At 39.5% G+C, this 23,713-nt stretch overlaps 1 protein-coding gene across 5 annotated transcripts in view; it reads left to right on the top strand.

Annotated features, from left to right (window-relative positions):
- Window positions 1-23,713, top strand: part of slc12a5a (solute carrier family 12 member 5a) — a 180,498-nt gene that overhangs the window by 142,803 nt on the left and 13,982 nt on the right. For all 5 annotated transcript variants that reach the window (XM_042407043.1, XM_042407044.1, XM_042407045.1 and 2 more), the window contains 14 exons: window positions 1,265-1,411; window positions 10,323-10,377; window positions 11,373-11,503; window positions 16,908-17,155; window positions 17,959-18,170; window positions 19,446-19,613; window positions 19,743-19,841; window positions 21,085-21,142; window positions 21,289-21,463; window positions 21,622-21,740; window positions 22,066-22,164; window positions 22,276-22,395; window positions 22,894-22,998; window positions 23,336-23,504. In XM_042407043.1, the coding sequence (XP_042262977.1) occupies window positions 1,265-1,411; window positions 10,323-10,377; window positions 11,373-11,503; window positions 16,908-17,155; window positions 17,959-18,170; window positions 19,446-19,613; window positions 19,743-19,841; window positions 21,085-21,142; window positions 21,289-21,463; window positions 21,622-21,740; window positions 22,066-22,164; window positions 22,276-22,395; window positions 22,894-22,998; window positions 23,336-23,504 (1,905 nt within the window). The remainder of the gene's footprint in view (window positions 1-1,264; window positions 1,412-10,322; window positions 10,378-11,372; window positions 11,504-16,907; window positions 17,156-17,958; window positions 18,171-19,445; window positions 19,614-19,742; window positions 19,842-21,084; window positions 21,143-21,288; window positions 21,464-21,621; window positions 21,741-22,065; window positions 22,165-22,275; window positions 22,396-22,893; window positions 22,999-23,335; window positions 23,505-23,713) is intronic.

Raw genomic sequence — 23,713 nt, forward strand, 5'->3', positions numbered from 1 at the left:
CCTTTTAATCAAGCTCCCATTAACTGTAAAGTGCAAAATAAAGTACATCTTTTTACAGTTAAATAATTGGAAAATATTACAGTTTGAGATGTATGTTAAACTGCAACAGTAAGGTAGAGTAAAACAAAGAAAGAGAAAGTAATAATAACATAATGGAAAACATATGTTTACAATAAATAAAAATAAATAAAGTCAGTAATGTGGCAACAGCAGCTATTTTAACCCGGAGCGACATATTACAACTACAAATGGGGCCTTTGAAGGTAATAATTTGTGAAGTCCAACAAGTAAATGTCTGTTTTGTCTTACTGGCAGTATGACCATCTGTAGTGTGTTTTGCTCATGTTGTTTGTTTTGGATATTACACTCAGAGAAACAAGACAAGGCACTGCAGAAACTAGAGCACATCTGAACATAGCGCTGGTGTTTTGACTGTCATTTATTTGAGTCATTGCATCATTTACTGACTGTTGCACATCTGGTATGTCGGTGTTATGGCAAATAAGCAAGTGGCATCTGCTGAAAATAGCGGAAATTCAATATTATACAAATAAACATAAATTCAAAGCTTGCCTCCAGACGTGTTTTAATAAATATAATAACACTCTGCTTGGAATAATAATTTGTTTCTGATATGGGTTTTTCACTAAAAAAGTTCAGTTAAAAATGCTTCAATTGACATCTGCTCCTTTTCCCTCATTAAAAAATCCAGAAATATGCAAATATTTTTTGTTTCAAAAGTTTAACTGCTGCTAACAAGATGTCTCCGACTTCACTGGGAGTCGGTTGTCAGTGTATGTGTACTGAAGGCTTCAACATCGCGCTTGTGTGAGTTGCATACTGGACCATAATTAGCTCCAAACTAGTTGTGATGTTACAAATCATGCTAATAGGAACAAACCTTAAACTTTTCAGCAGATGAACGTGAAAACAGCCTTCTGGTGTCAAACTCTGCACATACGTTATTCTGCACAGTGAAGCTCAAACGTTCAACGGAAGGAACAAGAATAAAAAGGCATTTTTTAGGTGACAGGGACTTTGAACTTAATCAACAAAATCATAAAAACTGTGTCACTGCACTGACCAACTGACAAATTTTGCAGCAAATTTACAATAGCCTAAAACACAACAACCATCATTTTGCATATATTTAAGGAGCACAGCATGTGATTTATTTAATATCTTTATTAACCGTACTGTAAAATTATTATATATGAAAAGAGTTTGAATTATTACAATAACTTCTGCTCTCATCTTCATCCAGGCCCCCCAGCTTGGCACTCTGATGGGCGTCTATCTGCCGTGCATCCAGAACATCTTTGGAGTCATCCTCTTCCTCAGGATGACCTGGTTGGTTGGCATCGGAGGTGTCATCGGGACTTTCGTCATCGTCTTCATGTGCTGTGCCACAGTGAGTCTATTACCTACTTTTATTTTAGCCCTTCTGTTGAAGCACATTGGGGTTGACCTGTAGTTCACACATTTTAAAAATGCATTAAAGAGTGACCTTAAAGTGGAAAGCATCATATTATAGTATCCATGGCAGCAGATAGTCTTCTGGTTATGAGTTGTGCTGAAGTAAAAGATACCAGATGTTGTAACCACCATTATTACCTCCATTGAGAACAGTGGAGATTAAAGAGTCTAGAAAAGAACATTGCAAGGAGTCATAAAGTTGTCTGAATGCAGCCTCTGAATGACGCTAGTCACCTTTTACATAGCATGCCAACCTTCCAGATTCAGAGGCATGACATGTAACACAACAGCGTCAGCTCCCTGTCCCACCGTGCTGGCTGTCCCTTTTACAGACGTCAATCTGGCTCTGTGACTACCTCCGTAGCCGTCTTATTGACCCCCACTCTGTGTCCGTACCTTTTATACAGAACAGTTAGGTAGAATAAAGGCACAGCATTCCCGCCTTGAACAGGCTGTGTAAAAGGGGCTTTAGATTCATACATGACATTCCTGAGTACAGTACTGACATGTAAGCTAACATTTGATTAGCACTGTAGACTTGTTATTGGGGCACACACAATAATATACTCATAGTAGAGAGTTTTAGAGTTTTATTGTCTTTGGGTTATCATATTTAGATTTACTCACTCAAGTGGTAGTATTGAGATGCGTCAAACCCAATAAAACTGTAACTGCAGTCACATGACATTAGCTATGATGGATATCTTCAAAGATTTTCAATCAAACAAGGTTCTCTTTGAGGTATGCAGAAAGAAGGGAGCTGCCACTCTATTATCACTCCAGTTGTGTCTTATAGAAACTATGCATTCAACTTGTAAAAAGAACAAAATTGATACACTGTGATGTTCCCTGGTTCCCACTAATGTCAGTGTTGCAAAGCCATAGTCATGTGTCAGAGTGACTTGGTGTTGGACTGACACCCTGTCGTGGCCTTGAGACTGGAATTACAACAGACACTGTCCCACAGGGTCGACAGCACTGCTGTCAGTAATCTGAGTGGCTGTTACAAACTGATCGTGTTTGACTTGTTTGATGCATTTGATTGTCAGGGAACATACAATATGTTGTGCCTCTTCACTGAATGCGTAACATCCTATCTATTCTGTAGAAAGGAGCGGGACTTATTTTACCTGAAATGTCTGTTGAAAACATCCCATGTTAATAACAAGAGCTTTCTCTCGAGCATCAGGAAACATTCTTCACACATTCAATTTCAGTTTAGCTTTTCAATGTACTAGTGCAGTGCAGTGTAGAAAAATTAATACAGTTGATGTGCGGTGTGTATGAGTATATACACCAACGACATGAAAGAAACTGTAATAGTGAATCTTTTCTCATTTCAAGTATAAAGAGGGCTGAATTTAAAAATAAAACACATAACAGAGAGCTAAAATAAAGTGGCTTGATCATATTGGGCTCTTGGATCATCTCTCTTCTGTGGCTTCAGTTTGGATCATTTGAATGGGTATATTTACTCAAAATATTTGTGCTTATATGAGACATCCTGGTTTTGAACTGCCCGTAGGAAGGAGCCTAAGAGTCCATTCTTGATTAAAATCTCTGTTTTTGCTTTGTTTGCTTTGCTTTTGTTTGTTTTTGCTTACTTTGTCTACTTTTCTCTTTGTAGAGGTCGCCATGTGAAAAAACTTTTCTCTGACTCGCTGTACAGCTTTGATTGCCGGCTGTGCTCATGCTTATGGTTTTATTATTATGAAGTACGAAAAATCAGAAACATACTTATTTTTTGGTGAAAACAACTCATGCAGGGACTTGAGAGTTTAATGAACACTCACGCTCAATATTTTCAGTAGTTTTTTTGTCATTTAGCCATTTCCAGTTGGGCCCTATGCAATTTCCAAATCATCAAGTTTTATCCTGAGTGAGAATATCCACTCACACTAAAAATTAATTTCCAGATTCAGAGAAATGTTCCACTCCAGCAGCAGAGGACGATCACCACTTCAGACACAGAGCTGAGCAGCTTGCTGTTCACTTGTTTATTCACGGTTTATTAATATTAAACATATCATGTGTCCAACTTGCACCAAATTTGACACTGCACTTCCTTGGGTCCTATGCAATACACCCACCAAGTGTGAAGTCGATCAGATGAACGGTTCTCGAGATGTACGAAGGACATACATACAAACAGACAGACAGAGAGTCTTTCCTTTATAGTTAGAACAGTGAGGCCTTGGTTATGTTATTGTACAGGGCAGTTTAATTTAAACTGTGTTGTCTGTCTGCTGTCAGGGTTTGTATATCTTTTGCGTCTTCTCTGGTTTGCAGTGTGCGTTGTGGCAGGACTGTATGTTGGCATGTCTGTGTGTTTGTGCAGCCTAGATTCTCCTCTAGCACAGAGTGTATTTATAGAACAACCCCCTCAAATCCCAACCATAGCAAACTTGCCTGCACAGACACACACACAGGCAATATGCTTCCCAATCATGTTTCTCTGTGACAGCGTAGAGAAGGCTTTGATGCAGCATAGTGAGGGAAAGCATGTATGTTTTTATTACTATTTTTAAATTGACTGTTGTACACATTTTGAAACTGATATAACATGGCAATGTTTTATCTCTGCAGTACAGTTTTAAATGTGCTTTCGGTGGGAAGGTATCTCATTTAAAAAAGAATTAATTCCCATTAGTATCTTGCCCAGTTGGATTACTTAAAATGTGTCCCAGTTTAATTGTTGGTGTGAAAATATTCTGTTGAAGCGTCCAAAAAAACAACAACTATGGTGCTCAGTTTTGTGCTAAAAATGGTGTCTAAAATTGTGCATTGTAAAAAAAAAAAAAAAAAAAAAAAAAGAGGAAAAAAGCCTCAAAGATCAAAGCTGGTTCAGACTGAGTTTGACAGGAAGCCATGCAAACATTTCCTTTACTGCATTTCTTATGCGTACACACAGACACTAAAATTTCCTCACATGCATACACTGGGGAATGTCTAAAGTCTTCAACATACATTTTTTCCCTCCATCCTTCTCTCTCTCTCTCACACACACAGACACTCCCATACACACGCACACACACACACACATATTTCTTATCAGTCACACCGAGCTCACTGCAGAGCCCCGGGGCGATAAGCCTGAGCGTGAACGGTGTGTGAGAAACCCCCACCTCTCTCTCCTCCTGAGCTCCTTACATAACACATAACCACCCAGCCCTCCAGGGGGTTTGCCAGCAACACACTGCAGGAGTGTGTACGTGTGTGTGTGTGTGTGTGTGTGTGTACATACATGTATGCATGTACACACGCACAGCAATCCCCACCTTTAGTGAAATCCACAGGACTTGAAGAGCGAAGGAATCACGCATGCCGTAGTGCTTTATAATATACAGCGTGACTCCATGTTTTATTCACACGAGTGCTTGATGGGATATCACTGACGGAGCACTTTTCATTAGATGCTCAATCACATCTGCGCATATCTGTCCCTATCGAACACTTACACCATTATTGGTCCGTCACAGAACATTTTGGCCGAACGTTAACGAGCCACCGTACACTCGTACATTCTGGGAATCATTATTATATGAAGAATGTGCCTCCATGTGGAAAAGCTCTGACACGTTATAACATTAACCATGAAATTATACACACAACCAACCATTTTAAGAGTCAGTATATCACTGCAGACGGCGTTCTCCACGCATGCGGCGTGTGTGTGTGTGTGTGTATTTTTAGCTCAGATAATGAATGCAGGCTTGTCACCAAGATAAAATGAGGTTTAATATTCTAGATGGAAAGTCATCTGTTGTTTGGTCTTCCTCATTACTTCCAGGTCTTGAATCCAAATGCTGCGAGGGGAAGGATGGTCTGCCCTCTGTCATGACTCATTTAAATGCTAAGGATGCTTTTCTCCCTTCATCTCTTTCATTTTTTTACTCTCGTCTCTTTCGCTTCCTCAATTTCTCCGACCCCTTTTTTCATTTTACTGTCTCATTATTTCCTCTCTCTACTACTTTGATTTCCCTGCCTTTCTCCCCCCACTGCCTCTCTTACCACTTACCATCCAGTTTTTGTCCTGCTTTGCCACCTTATCCCTTCACGCGACTGCATCTTGTCCTCTTGTGCTCAGTCTCTATCCCCCGATGTCGGTCTGAAAGTCAAAAACACCTCTGTCTCTTTCACCTGACATTTTTGCTTTCAGTGTAGCATCCACAGAGATTTCAAGTGATAAACTGCACACTGAAAATAGACTTCTGCTGTACAATTGTATGTGAATTGATGAAGTTGTACTTGACAAAACTATTCTGCATTTGTGTAATGAAGCATGCTAATGAAGAATGCTCTCAGGGCAGCATGAAAACTCCATTCCTGTCAAAACCAATTTCCGCTCAACTCCGAGGTCGACTAAAGGCCAAATCAGAGTTTGAGTGTAGCTTTGGGAACAAACAGACCTAAAGTGTCCTTCGCAGTCAGCGTCAGGGGTGTATTAACTACAGTAGCAGACTTTTCTTGAAAATGAAAATTAGTTTTCTTCCAAATACATTCCTCAAGCTCAGCCCGAAGCATGATGGCTTAGCAATTATTCAAGTTTCGCTAGCGTTCAGGCTGCCTTAGAAAGAAAGCGTCCCATTTGTCCGATATGTAAGCTTTCTGCTGTTTTGCCTCATATGTATGAGACAGATGGCGAGGAGTCATAATCTGAGGTCTTCAACTGGCATGCTCGGAGGCCAGAGGGCGTGTGGGTACATGTGAGTTTAGAGGTACACTCAGTCACTTCAGGCTTCACGGAGAAAGAAGGTGTTAGCAAACCAGAGCACCGCATATGCTCTATCACACAAACTCTCAAACCAACACAATTTTAGGTTACCTGCTTTGCCTGAAAGTGGGACGATAAAACAGGCCACAGGCTCTGGGTCAGTGGGAAAAAAGATGCTGCATATCCTGCCTACTACAGCAGAACACTTCTGCCTTCAGTGCCAGAATTAAAAAGAAGAAGTAGTAAATAAAAGACAGAAAAATCCCCCCAAAAATGTTGAAATTTTAGATATTGAATTAAACTAATCTGCTTTTGAGGGTACATCCAGTGATTAATTTTTATTTGCATTAATACATTTACATTATTTGCAGCAAATCAAAGTGTGACATTCTGGGATCAATGCAAAACCTTGCAGGACGGAGAGAGCTATCCACTGAGTTTGAAACAGCAGCTGATTGATGGCGCTTATTAACGTCCCTGTCCACAATGACGCCCAGAGGGTCAGGTGAAATAAAAGTAGGACACTGCTAAAAGTAAAAGGTGCAAGGGACCAAATGGGATTTGACAAAAAAAAAAAATCTCATCTTCTAGTGCTGTGTCACTCGTGGCACTACAGTCAAAACAAAATGACAGCACATACTTCAACCAGATGAAGTACCAATCGCAAGAGAAACTAAATGGTGAGTTCTGAGAGGTCACAGTTGTTACTGTAGCCTGCCTGGAGCTGGTCATGGTCCAGACAAAAATGTTAACATTGACACTTTTGGTAAAACCTTCAATGATGATCAACCCATCCAAATCCATCTAAAATCTTTGAGATAAATTGACCTATTTAACTTTTGCAACGCCTGTCAAGCTTCCCATTCTTGAACGGAGCATAATTCAGTTTAAATTGATAAAAGTGGCAGATTTAACACTTGTGATTTTGAAACAATGGTTCCTTGATTTCATACAGAGGAAGACAATAAAGAAGCAGCATTGTTTTTATACTGAAGGGTAGAGCTAATTAGGCCTCGTATTACACACAGTAAAATATGATTCGGAAAAATGTAGTATTTTGTTTTAACATACCTAATTTGATTTGAACCTCTATGGATTATTAGATTAATATTAGATTAATGCTGTAGTTAGCTAATGATATGCTTCAGATGTAACACTACTGTACTACGGTAGTAAGCAAGTTAGCCAGACATGCTAACTTTCACAGGTTAGGTTTTGTAGGTTACACTATTGTTGTTGATTTTTGGAAAGGCAAAAAGGACACCACCATCCAAACTATTTAGGTATGGTGCATCACAACTTGCTATGCACAACACTTCAACATGAGGGGAAATCCAAAGCTTGACAGGTCATGCAGTTGCTGAGCTATGATTGGATAGTCACCGTTCACAGGAGGAGTTTTGATGATAACATCAAGGCTTTGGGAAAACAATGTATGGCTCCTTTCTATTCATGTAGCCTTTTTACCTTTGCAATACTGAACTATAGGTAACTCAGAGTCACTTCTAATGCACCGCACGTCAGTCCTATTTGATTGCACTAGTAATTGTAAATCATGACTCCATTGGCAGCTGCCCTGTACAGTCGCGTGGTGATTCAGTGATTCAGTATGCAACTGGCTACCTCTGTGTGGCTGCTGCCCACATCAGATAAAACACTTAAACAATTACTGTCTTATCTGCTGTGGTGGGAGAAGAGCTTGTGGCCTCATTATGACCAGATTAGAGAGAGGAAGAGAGCCCAGTCCCACTCACTCCTCACTCCTGATCGCCAGTCCACCAGGCCCTCAGGTGACACTAACCACATTACAGTCTTTACAGAGACAGACGAACTGATAGTCGAACATACCCGACATGTTGTACTGCTGCTGGGAGTCACCAGACTTTCTTCCATTATAATTCTCACTCTCTTTTTTTGTCTCACTGGTCTAAGATGACTAAATAAAAATAATCTTAGTAATGTAGAAAATGAAACATAGTGCATGAACACCAAATCAATGACCACTGAGTAGTAGCCTAATATTGTACAGTATCAATGAAAAATTATTATTAATCATTGCTATAATTAATAGTAATAGTTTTTACGTTTATTGGTATAGAAGAAAGCACTTTGCACTTCGAGGATGTTAAAAATAAAAGCATTAAAGATTTTCAAAAAAATCTGAAATGGATATATAAGCCAATGCATATTTTTAAATATCTAACATTTCTGATAACGATCCTTTAATTCAATTATTAAAAAATTGTGACCCACATTTGTACTAACATATCTTTACAGTTGTAAATTAGCGTTTCAAAAACATAACACTAACAACAAATATAACAGTAAATTTTAAATAGTTGACTTCACTGGAAACAAAAGTAGTGAATTAGTGTTGCTAATTTATTTTAGCAATATATTTGTTCTAACTGTTTATGGTATCTCATCTTTTTCTGACTGGTTACCACTGTCATTGAATTTGCTTTCACAACTGCTTCCAGTAAGGACTTAAAAGGCCAACTGTGTTGTATGTGCACCAAGATGCACACTGAAGACAGAAGAACTGTGTCTGAGTACAGAAGCTGCCACTGAAACTAAAATGAAACTGTGTACTGTTCCTTCCAAAATACATCTCCTGCTGCTAGAAATGTGAAACATGTATTACACAGGATTTTACCCAGAATGCATTGTATACACCAACAATTTTGCAAATCTGACAAGTTTCTCAAACTGGGCAGAAGCTGAATCATTTACCACTCTATGAGAGTACTGTGGATTATAAAAAGTTGTACTTTGAATATTGAAACAATCACTAAAACAATAGAAGCAATAGAAAGTAATGGCAGAATGAAAATAAAATAAGTGAGACAGTATTTAAAGAAAGAGAGAAAAAGTGAAAGCTGTTTTAAGAGAGGGCAGTGATTTTTAGCAGCCTGCTCTCACATCTCCTCCTGATGCCTCTCTTTCTTTCTCTGTCGCTCTCTTTCATGTGCAAACAATGTAAAAAGACACTCAGAAATTCAACAATAGCATTTGAAAGACTGATGAAATCTTAATACCATCTTTGTACTGTCACACACACTATCTCTCAATTTTTCTCACTCAACTTCTCTGTTTCTTCTTTGTCATTTTTTATTTTTCTGGCCCATTCTTCCGCTCGCTGCCTGTAACTCTCCCTCTCTTCCTCTCCAGGGCAGCGAGAGCTGGCTCTTTGTGTTGCAGGCAACAAGTGATCTCCAGTCTAGCATGTCCTTACATTTCTTCCAGTGTTTTTTCTCCTGCTCGATACTAGAGTTGCCTTAGAGTTGTCATTGTCTGAATGTGCTCTGACAGCTGATGACAGGCCCAGTGGCGTTATTATTTGTCTAATCAACAGCCAGTCAGCTTGCTGTAAACTGTTGTCCCTTCGTAAACTCCATCACAGGATGTTCTGATGTTATATGCCGTGCAATAATGTGCATCATTGGGGGAAATGAGAATATGGAGAGTTTCATGAAAAGTCTCGGCAACTATTGAATGGATTGCCATGAAATTTTGTGCAGACATTCATGTCCCACTGAGGATGAATTGTAATGACTTCAGTGAATTTTTATGTACCACCATTATCAGGCCAAAGTTTTAATTTGTCCAATAATTTGTTTTATGACTATGAATACCTGCAAAACTAATAACATTCCCATCAGACTCAGCTGTTCTTTGTGTTCAGTAATCAGCATAAGTTAGTGTTAAGATGGTTAGATGAACTTTTTAAACATTGCACCTGCTAAATATCAGCATGTTTGGATTGTCATTTTCAGCATTTAGCTCAACACACTGCTGTGCTGAAGTTGAACATCTCAGAGCCTCTAACGTGCTTGTAGACTCTTGGTCTTGTTTTTTCCCCTTTTGAATAAATTTTATCCTTTTATTTGTCAGATATAGTGATTATTACATCAGCCAATAAAACCTAGTCTTTACTTTGTCATACAGTATGTTGGAGTCTATTCACAATTATTATTTAAACAGCTTATTAAAGAAAGTAATAAATTATACTTTTTTAGAGGATTGTGAGAAACTCAGCAATCAACTTTTCCTATTTACAGTACAGTATACAGTATACAGACTCTGGTAAATATGATCTAATCTTCTTTTTTTCTGCTCCTTCTCTGTGTAGACCATGCTGACTGCCATCTCGATGAGTGCCATCGCTACCAATGGAGTAGTGCCAGGTGGGTGAGCAGACGCTGGCAGCACACAGTCATCACTGTTTGAGGCTGTCCGCTTCTAAATTTCTCTTTTCAGTGATTTCTTTTGGCAAATTGCACCAAGTGCAGCTTGATATCCCCCAAAACATTAAAAGCTTTAGTCTTGGATCTTGTGCACTTTAACTCATCGTCACACAACATTATTTAAACAAAATAAAAACACCAGCCAAATGCCTGAAATATAAACATGATCGCACATGTTTGTATCTGTATGCAGACACATTAATGTGTACATTATGCAGTTTAGCTATATTATATAATGTGAGTTTACATAGTAATGATGGCCTGCGTCTTACTAGTTGGTGTGCATACAGCAGGGGTCAGAGGAAATTACAGGCCTGTAGAGAAATGTGGAAGTGAATGCCAATTATAACTGTCTCTGTTATAACTGGTACCAGCCTTTATGCTGCTGCAAAGTGCTGATTAAGGTCTATTTATTTATGTTCAGTTAATTTATTTGCACAAATATGAACCCTGTGTAAAAACACTAATAAAAAAGATTAGGAACAGAAAACAGCAAAACTGAAATTACAACTAATAGAAAGCAGTATGACAAAAGCAAATTAGTACAATTACACTAATTCGCTTGCTTTTTTTTATAAATTGAATACTTTGGGCTGATAATCACACACATTCAATAATTTTCAGACGTTATTTTGTGCTCTGGTAACAAGGTGGGTATGTGTCATCTGTTTTTAAATTTTATAGGGTTAAAGATGAATTAATGAACTGACATTTTTAATGATTTTCTGCAGTAGTTAAATAGTGACACTCGTGTCAAACTTAAATTCGACTTCTGAATACTTGTTTATGTGTCTCTTACATGATGGACAGTAATGTGTGAAATTTACATCATAAAACTGATTCATACACTTGCATAGACATACAGTACCTACATACGAACAGACAAACATATCACATACAAGTACTTATGTTAACATTGTTGTGTTTGTATGTAGCTGGAGGCTCCTACTACATGATATCGCGTTCGCTGGGCCCTGAGTTTGGGGGAGCAGTGGGGATCTGCTTCTACCTGGGGACCACCTTCGCTGGAGCCATGTACATCCTGGGGGCCATCGAGCTGCTCCTGGTGAGAAATATCCTGTTTGTCTGTGTTTCTTTCTGCTCCTCTCCCATTCCTCAGGTTTTTAGGGATCAAAAATGTGACAACAATCATGTGAGTCCACCAGGCATGGTGACTCAGTGATTTAGTGGCTAGAAGCACATGCCACCAGTAGAGGTATTACGTGGCAGCGAAGTGGATCAAGAGGAATATATTATGAGTGTGTGTGGTCAAATATTAGCATTGAACAGCCAGTTCAGAGTCTGGAAACAACCACTTGAGGTTTGATATAGCCCAGCATGTCTTACATGATCATATGACTCACTATATCCTGAATATCACCCAACCTTGACATCAAATATTTAAATGAGGCATTATAGACATAAGATTATGCATGCCTATGCAGATGCAGGGCCTATTTCTCACCACAGATTTATTCTGAGACTGAGTCTGGTTAATAATTGATGAAAAACAACATTTCCAGAACAGCTGCAGTGATTTTTCCAAACTGGAAATTAAAAACAAAGATGGATTTCAGTCCATCTTGATGTGAGTGAAGGGGAAACCTGTCAACTCTCTACTGTACAGCCTACTTGAAATGACATCCATTTCAAGCTAATTCATCCATGGCGTTGCATGTCAAGTCAAGTTTATTTATGTAGCGCCAAAACACAGCAAAAGTGAACTCATGACACTTTTCATACAGAGCACGTCAGGAGCATACTCTTTAATTTATAGAGACCCAACATTCCCCCATGAGCAAGCACTTGGCGTCAACAGCAAGGAAAAACTCCTCTTTAACAGGAAGAAACCTTGAGCAGAACTGGGTTCTAGGTTGGCGGCCATCTACCTTGACCAGTTGGGATGAGAGAGAAAGAAGGAGGGAGGGGGAGAGAGAGACACAGAGAAGCACAGTAACAAAAATAATAACAATAACATCAATAATAATAATAGAAATATGACTAATGATAATAATAGCAGGCGTGGATGTCAAACAGGACCACAGCAGCAGGCGGTCTGCAACCACGATCCATGGAAGCCTGTGAGACGAGAAAGCATAAAAACTCCAGGGAAGAAGCCAAGTTAGTAATATGCATTAATGGTTCATGAGTGCTTACAGATGGAGAGGGGGAGGAGGAGAGAGGCGCTCAGTGCATCATGGGAAGTCCCTCGGCAGTCTAGGCCTGCAGCAGTATAACCAGGGGCTGGTCCAAGGCACGCTTGGTCGGCCCTAAGTAAAAGCTTTATCAGAAAGGAATCTTTTAAGCCTACTCTTAAACGTAGAGAGGGTGTCTGCCTCCTGGACCGAAAGGAAGATGGAAGATGGTTCCACAGGAGAGGAGCCTGATAGCTGAAGGCTCTGCCTCCCATTCTACTTTTGGGACTCTAGGAACCACAAGTAAGTCTGCATTCTGGTAGTGCAGTGTTGTAGTGGGGTAATAGGGCACTATGAGCTCTTTAAGATATGATGGTGCCTGACCATTAAAGGCTTTTTAAGTTAGGAGAAGGATTTTAAAATTCTATTCTGGATTTTACAGGGAGCCAGTACAAAGAGGCTAAAATGGGAAAAATATGATCTCTTTTTCTAGTTTTTGTCAGTACACGTGCAGCTGCATTCTGGACCAGCTGGAGAGTCTTTAGAGACTTGTTACCGCAGCCTGATAATAAGGAATTGCAATAATCCAGCCTGGAAATAACAAATGCGTGGACTAGTTTTTCTGTATCTTTTTGAGAAAGGATGTGCCTGATTTTTGCAGTGTTACATAGGTGAAAAAAGGCAGTGCTTGAAATTAGTTTTATGTTGGAGTTAAAGGACATATCCTGATCAAAGATAACTCCCAGATTCTTTATGATGATGCTGGAAGCCAGGGTAATGCCATCTAGTGTAGCTATATCATTAGATAATGTGTTTCTAAGGTGTTTAGGGCTAAGCATGATAACTTCAGTTTTGCCTGAGTTTAGTAGCAGAATATTTCAGGTTATCCAGGTCTTTATGTCCTTAAGGCATGCTTGGAGTTTAGTTAACTGATTGGTTTCATCTGGTTTCATTGATAAATATAATTGGGTATCATCTGCATAGCAATGCAATCCTAATAATATTACCTAGAGGAAGCATATATATAGTAAATAGTATTGGTCCAAGCACACAACTCCATGTCAGTCTGATAAATAGGACTTAAACCTGCTTAATGCAGTTCCTTCAATGCCAATTAAATGTTCCAGTCTCTGTAATAGGATGTGATAGCCAATGGTGTCAAATGCAGCACTAAGACCTAACAAGACAAGTTCAGAGAGAAGTCCTTTGTCTGATGCAATTAGGAGGTCATTTGTAACTTTCACCAGTGCTGTCTCCGTGCTATGATGTGCTCTAAATCCTGACAAATGAAAATCCTCAAATAAACTATTGTTATGTAGAAAGTCACACAACTGATTGGTGACTGCTTTCTCAAGGGTCTTGGAGAGAAAGGGAAGATTAGATATAGGTCTATATTGGCTAAAATGCCTGAATCAAGAGTAGGCTTTTTAAGAAGAGGTTTAATTACAGCCACTTTAAAGGACTGTGGTACATAGCCTGTTACTAAAGACAGGTTGATCATATCTAGTAACTATGGGTAAGACTTCATTAAGCAGCGTAGTTGGGATGGGGTCTAAGAGACAGGTTGATGGTTTAGATGAAGAAATTCTTAAGGTTAGTTCAGGAAAGTCGATTAGAGAAAAACAATATATGTCAGGTTTTACAGCTGTATCTAAGGTTTCTGTGTATGGGGATAAATCGGTGCCTGTTGAGTGCAGTAGGTGATGAATTTTGCCTTTAATAGTTAGAATTTTATCATTAAAGAAGCTCATGAAGTTGTTACTACTGAGACCTATAGGAATACATGGATCAATAGTTATGACCTTTGTCAGCCTGGCCAAAATGCTGAAAAGGAACCAAGGATTGTTTTTTATTTTCCTCTATAAATGATGTATAATAGGCGGCTCTTGCATTACAGAGGGCCTTCCTGTATGTCTTAAGACTATCTTTCCAGACTCTTGCAAGACCACAATGAGCTAAGGGGAAAATGATGGGATACCATTGCCAGTTTAGTGGAGGGTGACCACTCAAATCACAGCTTTACACTCTCTGCATTTAACTCTGTGACATCATGTTTTGACACTTTTGTCATGGTGATAACACTGTGTACTGTCAAAAGAAAGCGCTGTCCAACAAGTACAGAATTACACAAGTGAATATGACCCCATAGATTAAATTATGCTGGGAATACATAAAAGATTTGGTACCATGTTGCTCTGAGGAAAAACTGGTGCCAATATTGGAAATGGTTCAATGATATGAGGCAAGGAGCCAAACCAACCCAGCTGCAGAGAGGCATTCAACGACCAGTCCATGTTGTTGGCTAAGAATATGGCTCTGTGCATTATAGTTCACCTTTCTCTCTTTCTCTCTTTTAATTTATTTTGTTTAACATTGATATTAAAGTCTCTTTTTCAGGAGGGATTCAGCTCGATAATCAGAAATAATTACCCTTTTGTCTGCACCCCATTATTAATCTGTACTCATGTTAGCTGTTGTCTGTTGATGTCTTTATCAGTTAACATAGATGCTGCACTAACAGAAGTTTGGAACGGTTAACTTTTTAACGTCTATCGAACAAATATGTTAATTTTTTAAAGAGTTGTTATTTCTGTAAATTGACTTGTAGCAACCTGTAGAGCTGCATAGATGTTATTCTTTCTATTTGCCATTTTTGTGGGAATTTCAATGTTGTTGTTTTTATAGCTCTGGTGAGCTAATTTGAGTTGCTACAATAAAATCAAAGGTGTGGGCAGCAGTTCAGAGGTCTGAAACCAGGCTAGACCTGTCCAAAAAGAAAACACAAAAACTCGCTGCACACTCTATGTTCATAAATTTTAAAAACATGTGTTCTTTTTTGCCTTATAGGTTAATATCAAAATCCAATATAATCCAAGAAGAGTTTTTGATATCCCTTTAAGCTTTGACAGGCAAAATGCTGTGCAACTTCCTGGCTGCGGACACTTCAGTGAATTGCAAATTGTGAAAAAAAAAATCCTGTGCTCTGAACAAAAATGAAACTATGTGGTGCATACCTTTGTGAGAACAGAGTTCCTCTCCTTCCCAGTTTATTTTTCTCCTCACTGTGCTTTGAAGCAATTTTTTCTCAAGCTATGCTCTTCAACGTGAATTCTGATCGGTTGATGAAATGCAGGGATCTTTCATCTTGATCATCATTCCTCCTATCCTCCTCCTCCTCCTCCTCCTCCTCCTCTGCCTTTTTATTCCACATTTCTTCCACTGCAGTCCCTCATGCTGCATGGAGTATTGGGTAATTATGCAAATACTGCATTAGCGAGAGATCAAGACACTGGCGGAGTAACAAGACTTTACCTTGAAACAGCTCTCATCACTTTGGTCCACTGTTATCAACATACCAGAGTGTGTGTTGTTGTTTTTTTTTTGTCTTCTGCTATTCTCCTACTGCCTCTAATGGATATGCAGAGTTTGATCATGCCTGGAGGTTAATTCTGTCTTCTGGGTCAAAGCTGGCTTAGTTTCCATTGTAAAATAACAATCCCTGCAGAATTGTAAGGAGCGGATCTTGAGAGGGCTGATTTGAATATGTTTCATCCTTCCACCCAAGCCAAGAACACAAACTGATGCTGCTATTTTAGGAAGCATGAACAGTTCACAGTGAAGCAGGAGATTTGTTTGCCTAGTGATATGCTGTTCTTAGCATCAGATCAGTTTCTCCAGCTAAAATGGACCAAACTGAGCCATGACTCCCTGCTTGTTCTTCTCAATTTCCCTTCTTGTTATGGTGATTAAACTGTTTCGACACAAATCAAATGATTATTTAAAAAGAGAGAGAAATTCCCATGATTATGTAACAGCCTCGCCATGAATCATCTAAAGCTGATGACAGATACTGATGGGCTAATTAGGGGTTTACCGTTTTATATATGATGAGACTATTCTAAGATTGACCCGTAGTAAAAGTGTAATAATGGCAGTTCATTTAGAATATTAATACCATGCTTGAGTTCTTTAATTAAGCTGAGTTAAAATAGCAGCCATATTATGTGTGCTGCTGCAAGCTCCAGTAGAGGACCGTTAATGTGAGCATCACATGTTTTCACACTTCACAGAGTTGTCCTCCTCGTTCACCTCATCTCTTGCTGCCTTTCTCACCTCTCTTTTATTGTATTTCCACCCCTTTTTTACCGTGGGTGAAATTTATTAAGTTAAAAAGTAAACAATGAGCTGGAGAAGCAGGGTTGTGACCTGAAATCTGCCAGTTTAAATCCCCAGACAGGCTGGGGAAAAGTGAGGAGGGAAAGTGGAAGAGTAACACTTACATAACAGCTGTAAAGGTAGAAAAAATAAATAAATAACATAACCTCTCTACTTCAGATCTACATAGTGCCCAAAGCGGCCATCTTTCCCCTGGAGGGCCTGGAAGGAGCTGAGGCGGAGGCTGCCCTGTTGAACAACATGCGCGTGTACGGGACCATCCTGCTGATCTCCATGGCCACAGTGGTGTTTGTCGGCGTGAAATATGTCAACAAACTGGCCCTGGTGTTTCTGGCCTGCGTCATTCTCTCTATCCTGGCTGTCTACGCCGGGGTCATCAAGACTGCCGTCGATGCTCCCGATTTCCCGTAAGCAGTGACAGAATATATGCTAGGTTTATAACATCACGTACGTACAGTTGAAAGCCAACTGCACTGATTTGAAAGCTTGGAAATGAATGAATTTGTTAAGCATTTGTTTTTAATAGAAATACTATATAAACTGCTGTCCCTGTTCAGATTTTGTCCCCCATACGACAATAATACTACAGTACCTATACTGACCAGTTAAGCATCAAATTGGTTGGCAGATCAAAAGACTTCTAGATTTGTAGGGTAAAACTGAGCTAAAGTTGGTTGAAAAAGTTTTTTAGATGTTGATGTTGCATCTGACTGTTATTTCAGTTGTTGTATTTCAACATGCAATTGTAACCTTAATTAAAATTCTGCTGAAATATTAGTTTTATGACTTTTCAAACAAAGGTACTGAGGCATCTAGATGTGTTTTGATCAGCAAAAATCACTAAATCAATGCTTCCTGAGGAGTTATTGTTGTTCAAGGCTAAAGTTTGAAATTTAAAACAAATGGCATTCAGCGTTTATTTGTTGTTTACTAGTTCAGTTCAGTCACATTTTAATTTTACATCTGTTGAGCTGTTGTATTGTAGGTGACCACATGTATCAAATTAAATAGAATAAAATGAAATCATGGGCAGAATGGGACATTTTATGATTTTAAATTTTGAATCTTACTATTTCTACTAAAGGACTCAAGTAAACGCAAAACACACATCCCAAACATACACACATATACACACACACCAGCCACAACAAGAGTTATCTGAAATGTTTTGTTTCCTATGACTGACATTTTGTGCTTTTCTTTTCTCCAGTGTGTGCGTTTTGGGGAACCGCACTTTAGTGTGGAAGACGTTTGATGTGTGTGCCAAGACCATTGAGACAGCTAATGGGACAGTCACCACCCAGCTGTGGAATATGTTCTGTGATTCACCTTTCCTCAACGCTACCTGCGACAAGTACTTTACTGCCAACAATGTGACTCAGATCCAGGGCATCCCAGGGGTCACCAGTGGGATCCTGGCAGGTTGGTTCATCCTGATGCAATCTGCATGCAAATGAATGCCAATGTTGTTTTCATACAGTGAGCACATGAATGCATGTACACATTTAAGCATACACACACACACACATATCCATGTACAGTACACAAATATTTACACCGTTCTGTCTTGTGTTTTTCTATTTTGCTGAGTCACTGAAGATTTATTGGTGATGTTGTTAGCATCTCCTCTCAAAGGAAGAATTTTCTGTTAATAATACACAGTTGATTATGTGTATCAATGCAAATGAATAATCTGTCTTGAAACAGCTATTTTCTGTAGTAGAGATATATAAGTTGTAAAATGGAGAAAGATTATAACAGTGGACAATGAAATTCTAAAACTGTAAGTAACCATTTACATTATAGAAATACAAAAATAGAATTGTGATAAATTGCATTAGAATATGTTTTTATATCTCGTATATAGAAAGTAGATATAGAAATATGCATTACGCCACACAAAGAAGCTGTATGTCAAATGTTTCACTTTATTACAGTCATTTCACAACAGTTGCCTTAATAGTTTATCATGCAGTCTTACATCTAAAGAGGGGCTGTTTTCACTTTATTTTCGGCTGGAAAAAACTTCTGGTCTCTTCTTCTGACCATGCTATCATCATCACTGTTGCATACTCCGCTTACATGTCACACACAGCTGGATGCAGCAAGATAAACATCTTTTCCTGGTGATTTTTTGAATTCCAGGAAAAGCACTTGCATTTCTCAGCCCTGGGCTATAACCAAAACCTTAGGCTACAGAGAGCCTGTTGCTCGCTTCACCTTGATTCACTCTAGAATTAATTACAGGACTAACAGTATAAGCCCTGTGTTAAGGATTTACACTTTAAATTTGAGGTAAAGGACCAGTGTGTAGGATTTAGTGGCATCTAGCCGTGAGGTTGCAGATTGCAACCAACTGAATACCGCTCCCCCTCACCCTCCCCTTCCAACACCTAAGCTTAGGCCTTATGGAGCTGTAAACTCTGAGTTAACATCTTAGCTCAGCATATAATGTCAAAATCCCTATAAAATGCTGTAACATATTATGTAAGAGTATCCAAGTATCCTTGTAAAAAAGATGAGATTGATAACCGGGTAGCAATGGTACAAAGAGGGATTAAATCTGGTTAAATCATTGTCTAAAAAATACATAAACTGGTCAGTAATCTGGAATGAGAGCACGTTCATGCCCTTTTTTTAAAAATCTGCTTCTGCCTACTTGAATCATTCTCCGTACTCTATTCTTCCCTAATCCAGAGAACCTGTTTGGGACCTACTATGAGAAGGGGGATCTGATAGCCAGGATGAGAATGGAGTCTGTGGAAGAACAGGACGACACTCTGACCAACGCAAACCGCTACGTGTTGGCTGACATCACCAGCTTTTTCACGTTGCTGGTCGGCATCTACTTCCCCTCTGTGACAGGTGAAAACCTTTGTTTTTTTTGGCCTATGCTTACTGGGATTTATTACATGACATGTGGTTGTATGTGTGTAAATCTCTGACCTTGATCATGTTTGCTTCTCTCTTTATCTACGTCGACTATCTGTTCAGGGATCATGGCTGGTTCCAACCGCTCTGGAGACCTGCGTGATGCCCAGAAGTCTATCCCCATTGGAACCATTGCAGCCATCACCACCACCTCCACTGTCTGTATCCTCTAATCACTGCCCCCTGCAGGATAAAAAGGGTCACTGCAACTAAACATTAAGAATAATTTTTGAGCCAATTATGGCCTTATTTTTGATTAAACTTATTGGGATGAATAATTTGGAGCAATGTAGGGGTTTTAAAAGCCCCAAGTGGAAGGTCAGGTCTACAAATTTTATATATCAACTCCTCGGGATCGTTTTTGTTTTGTTTATTTTAATCCTAATTATGACCTTGTTAGCTTTGTCACTTTCATCCAGAAATTCACTCAAATGTTTTTTTTAAGCTCAGTGATGATATGACAGACACCACAGGACTTGAAGCAATGATGCACTGTGTTGCTTTGCTCTGCTGTAATAAAAACACACTGATTGTCCTGCAGGGAGCACCATAATTAAAGGTCAATGTTTTAAACTGTGAAAGGCCATAACTGCTACAATAGCAGTCTGATTTGATGAGGGGCAATGCATTGTTTTTCTGATTGGTTCAAAATATGCCTTTATCATTCATGGGAGCTGTAGATTAATCTCTTTTCCCAAAGTCATGGTGACTTGGCTTCTGAGCCTTCCAACATGTTCCAATTTTATTAAATATGATGTTGTTTTCTCCTGCTGTAAAATTACTGAACAATTGTAAACAATGCTAGCATGGTTACAGCAGACAAAAGAAAACTTAACATAAAAAATGTGCTAATGTTGGGAAACTGCATTTTCTTGTCAAACCTTTCCCCTTGCATTCTTCTTCCTTTTAGGATTTGCTTTGTTGGAAAGTGTTATATTTTTTATTTTTTTATAGATTTTTTATATCCTAAGTGATCAGCTGAAAGATTATTTTGCTGCTACACATGTGCTTCAACGATGTGCCGATGTGATTACAGGCATCTACCGCAGAAGCCACCTTCATGACTGTCTTCCATGTGTCTCAGAGTAATCAGCTTGGGGGTCTAACCAAATTTGATTAGGGCTTCTAATTGCATCATTGGGCTGCCTGTGCAATCACAAGTTAATAAAGCAGAAGGAAATTAGTTACAATGTCATTGATCTCAGATATTATCCTAAACTAAATTGATTGATGGTGTTTCTCCGCTCATCTTGTGTGCATCTTCTATAGGAATGGGTTATATTTATGATCAATCAGTAACCAGATCTCAGAAAATTTAGGTAATCAAATATCAAATATCCAACATTTGAAAAACATGTCCACCATCTATGAAATACCTTTACTTTCCTGATCCACAACTGCTAAGACATGTCCAGTGTGGTTCTGTTTGGTGCCTGCATCGAGGGTGTGGTCCTCAGAGACAAGTAAGTCAATTTTGGGTTTGGTTGCAGAGACAAACAAACCTGAAAATAACAGATTTTTCTTTCAAATCACACTTGTTATTAACAATGAACTAAATAAGATTAAGATTCATGTGATTTCATCCAGTCACTCTGCCGACCTCCTTTAGGTTCGGGGAAGGAGTCCACGGGAACTTGGTGATTGGCACGTTGGCTTGGCCGTCACCGTGGGTGATTGTGATTGGCTCCTTCTTCTCCACCTGCGGGGCAGGCCTTCAGAGTCTGACAGGAGCTCCTCGCCTCCTGCAGGCCATCGCCAAGGACGGCATTGTGCCTGCCCTTCGGGTCAGTCTTATTTACATTCCACTGTCATAATGTAACAATTATGTTATATTATTTTGAAATTAAATGAATTCCTCTCTTGACTTTACATACTGAGACAAATACACAGAAAACTCTCAAATATCGGTGGTAATAACATGTTTTGTGTGTGGTCCCTGCAGATCTTTGGCCATGGAAAGGCCAATGGAGAACCCACGTGGTCCCTCCTGCTGACAGCTTTTATCTGCGAGACCGGCATCCTCATTGCCTCACTGGATGCAGTGGCTCCCATCCTTTCCATGTGAGAACTGAAACTCTTTATTTTATTGCCATTTGTTAAGAACCAGCAGTGGGAGATTTCAGAGCAGCCATTCCCCTGCTATTCCTTAAACGATGCAAATGCCAAATTTTATGGGCTCAGGATTTAGCTCATCACACAAAAGGGCAGCCCAGCTCTCTGCTTTTGTAATATATATAAATACCAGTGAATGTGACAGATATTAAGACAATCTTCTCCTTGAACTGCATTTAGTGAAACCATTTGATTATATTCACTTGTTGCAGTTGCAGGATATAAGAAGAACTTTGATCCAAATGCAGTTTCTGTGTTTGTGTGTTTCTTGCAGGTTCTTCCTGATGTGCTACATGTTTGTGAACCTGGCCTGCGCCCTGCAGACACTGCTGAGGACTCCCAACTGGAGACCCCGCTTCAAGTTCTACCACTGGTCAGAACATCAGCTATTAAGAAAAATTTAATCTTTTTTAAAACAAATTTTAATTTTTAACTGTGTTCTCCTGGTCTTTACCTCTCTGTGTCTCTCTTTCTATCTCTATAGGACTCTGTCCTTCCTGGGGATGAGCTTGTGTCTCACTCTCATGTTCCTCTGCTCCTGGTACTATGCCATCGTCGCCATGGTGATTGCCGGCTCTATCTACAAGTATATTGAGTTTGCAGGGTGAGTGGAGCGCAACCCCAGGAGAGATTGGATTCGCTGGCTGCCTTTCGGCTTTGGCTGGCTGGCGTGTGTATCTTTATGTGCATGTGTATTGTAAAAGTTTCCAAGTCCACACCATGAGTTGGTGTTTAGGTATTTAAGTAGACATTTTTTGTTTTAGGTTTTTGTTTGTTGGGGCTCTTGTCATTTCCTGTCATGTCAGTGCGTTGATTTCCGGGCAAACCTCTTTAAAGTGTAGAAAACATGTCAATACCACATTACACATGATATATTCCCTATAATGGAGTAGTACAGAACCATGCACATTGAGTATTGCAGTGATGTGATTGCCTGTGGTGAATGACATTATGTTAAATTGACATTTACCAGTGATGCCTAATCTTTAATCACATCACATCATGTCAAACTGGTGTCTGAAAGTAGATTTATTTCAGTGCTGCAAAAGTATTGTTCATGTTTTGAATGACAAGTATTGATCTGCGCTTGTCTGTGTCACAGTGCGGAGAAAGAATGGGGTGACGGGATACGAGGTCTGTCTCTGAGTGCTGCACGTTACGCTCTCATGCGGCTGGAGGAAGGTCCCCCGCACACCAAGAACTGGAGGTATTGCACACAAAGTCACACTCTGTGTTGTTTTATGGTCGTTCTAATTAACATAGACATTAACAACATGTCTGTACATGTTAAGCCATTCTCTCAGTTGAAGTGATTCTCCTCATCACAGCAGTTTGAGACAAGTAATGTTTGTCACTTCATATTAACAACCTTTCATGCTGTTTTTGTCTATCTCTCTTTCCCAACTAGTACTTTTACTCGGCTCACTTGGCCATTTCTTTTTTCACGCCTTTATTTTACATCGTTCTTCCTGCCCTTCTCTACCTTATTTTTCTCCCTCTACTTTTTTCTGCCCTGTTTTTCACTTTCTCTCCCCTCTCTTCAGGCCCCAGTTGCTGGTGCTGGTTAGTACAGATGGCGAGCAAAATGTGGAGCAGCCTCGTCTGTTTTCTCTGACCAACCAGCTGAAGGCGGGCAAAGGTTTAACCATTGTTGGAACAGCTCTAGAGGGCACCTACCTGGAGAACAGTGACCAGGCCCAGCGTGCAGAGCAGGTAGGGAGCTTCGACTATCAGCTACAGTCTTAATGTCCCGCTCCACTCAAAAATGTTTTTCTTCTTGTTCCTTCAGTTGGATGTTTGAGCTTCACTGTGCCGAATGATGTATATGCAGTTTGATCGTAGAAGGCTGTTTTTCACACTTGTCTCCTGAAGGAGGAACGTTTCTCTGTGCTCACTGAAAATCTAAGATTAAGGCGTGTACT

The sequence above is a fragment of the Thunnus maccoyii genome, chromosome 3, assembly GCF_910596095.1.
Source record: "Thunnus maccoyii chromosome 3, fThuMac1.1, whole genome shotgun sequence".
Lineage (NCBI taxonomy): Eukaryota > Metazoa > Chordata > Actinopteri > Scombriformes > Scombridae > Thunnus > Thunnus maccoyii.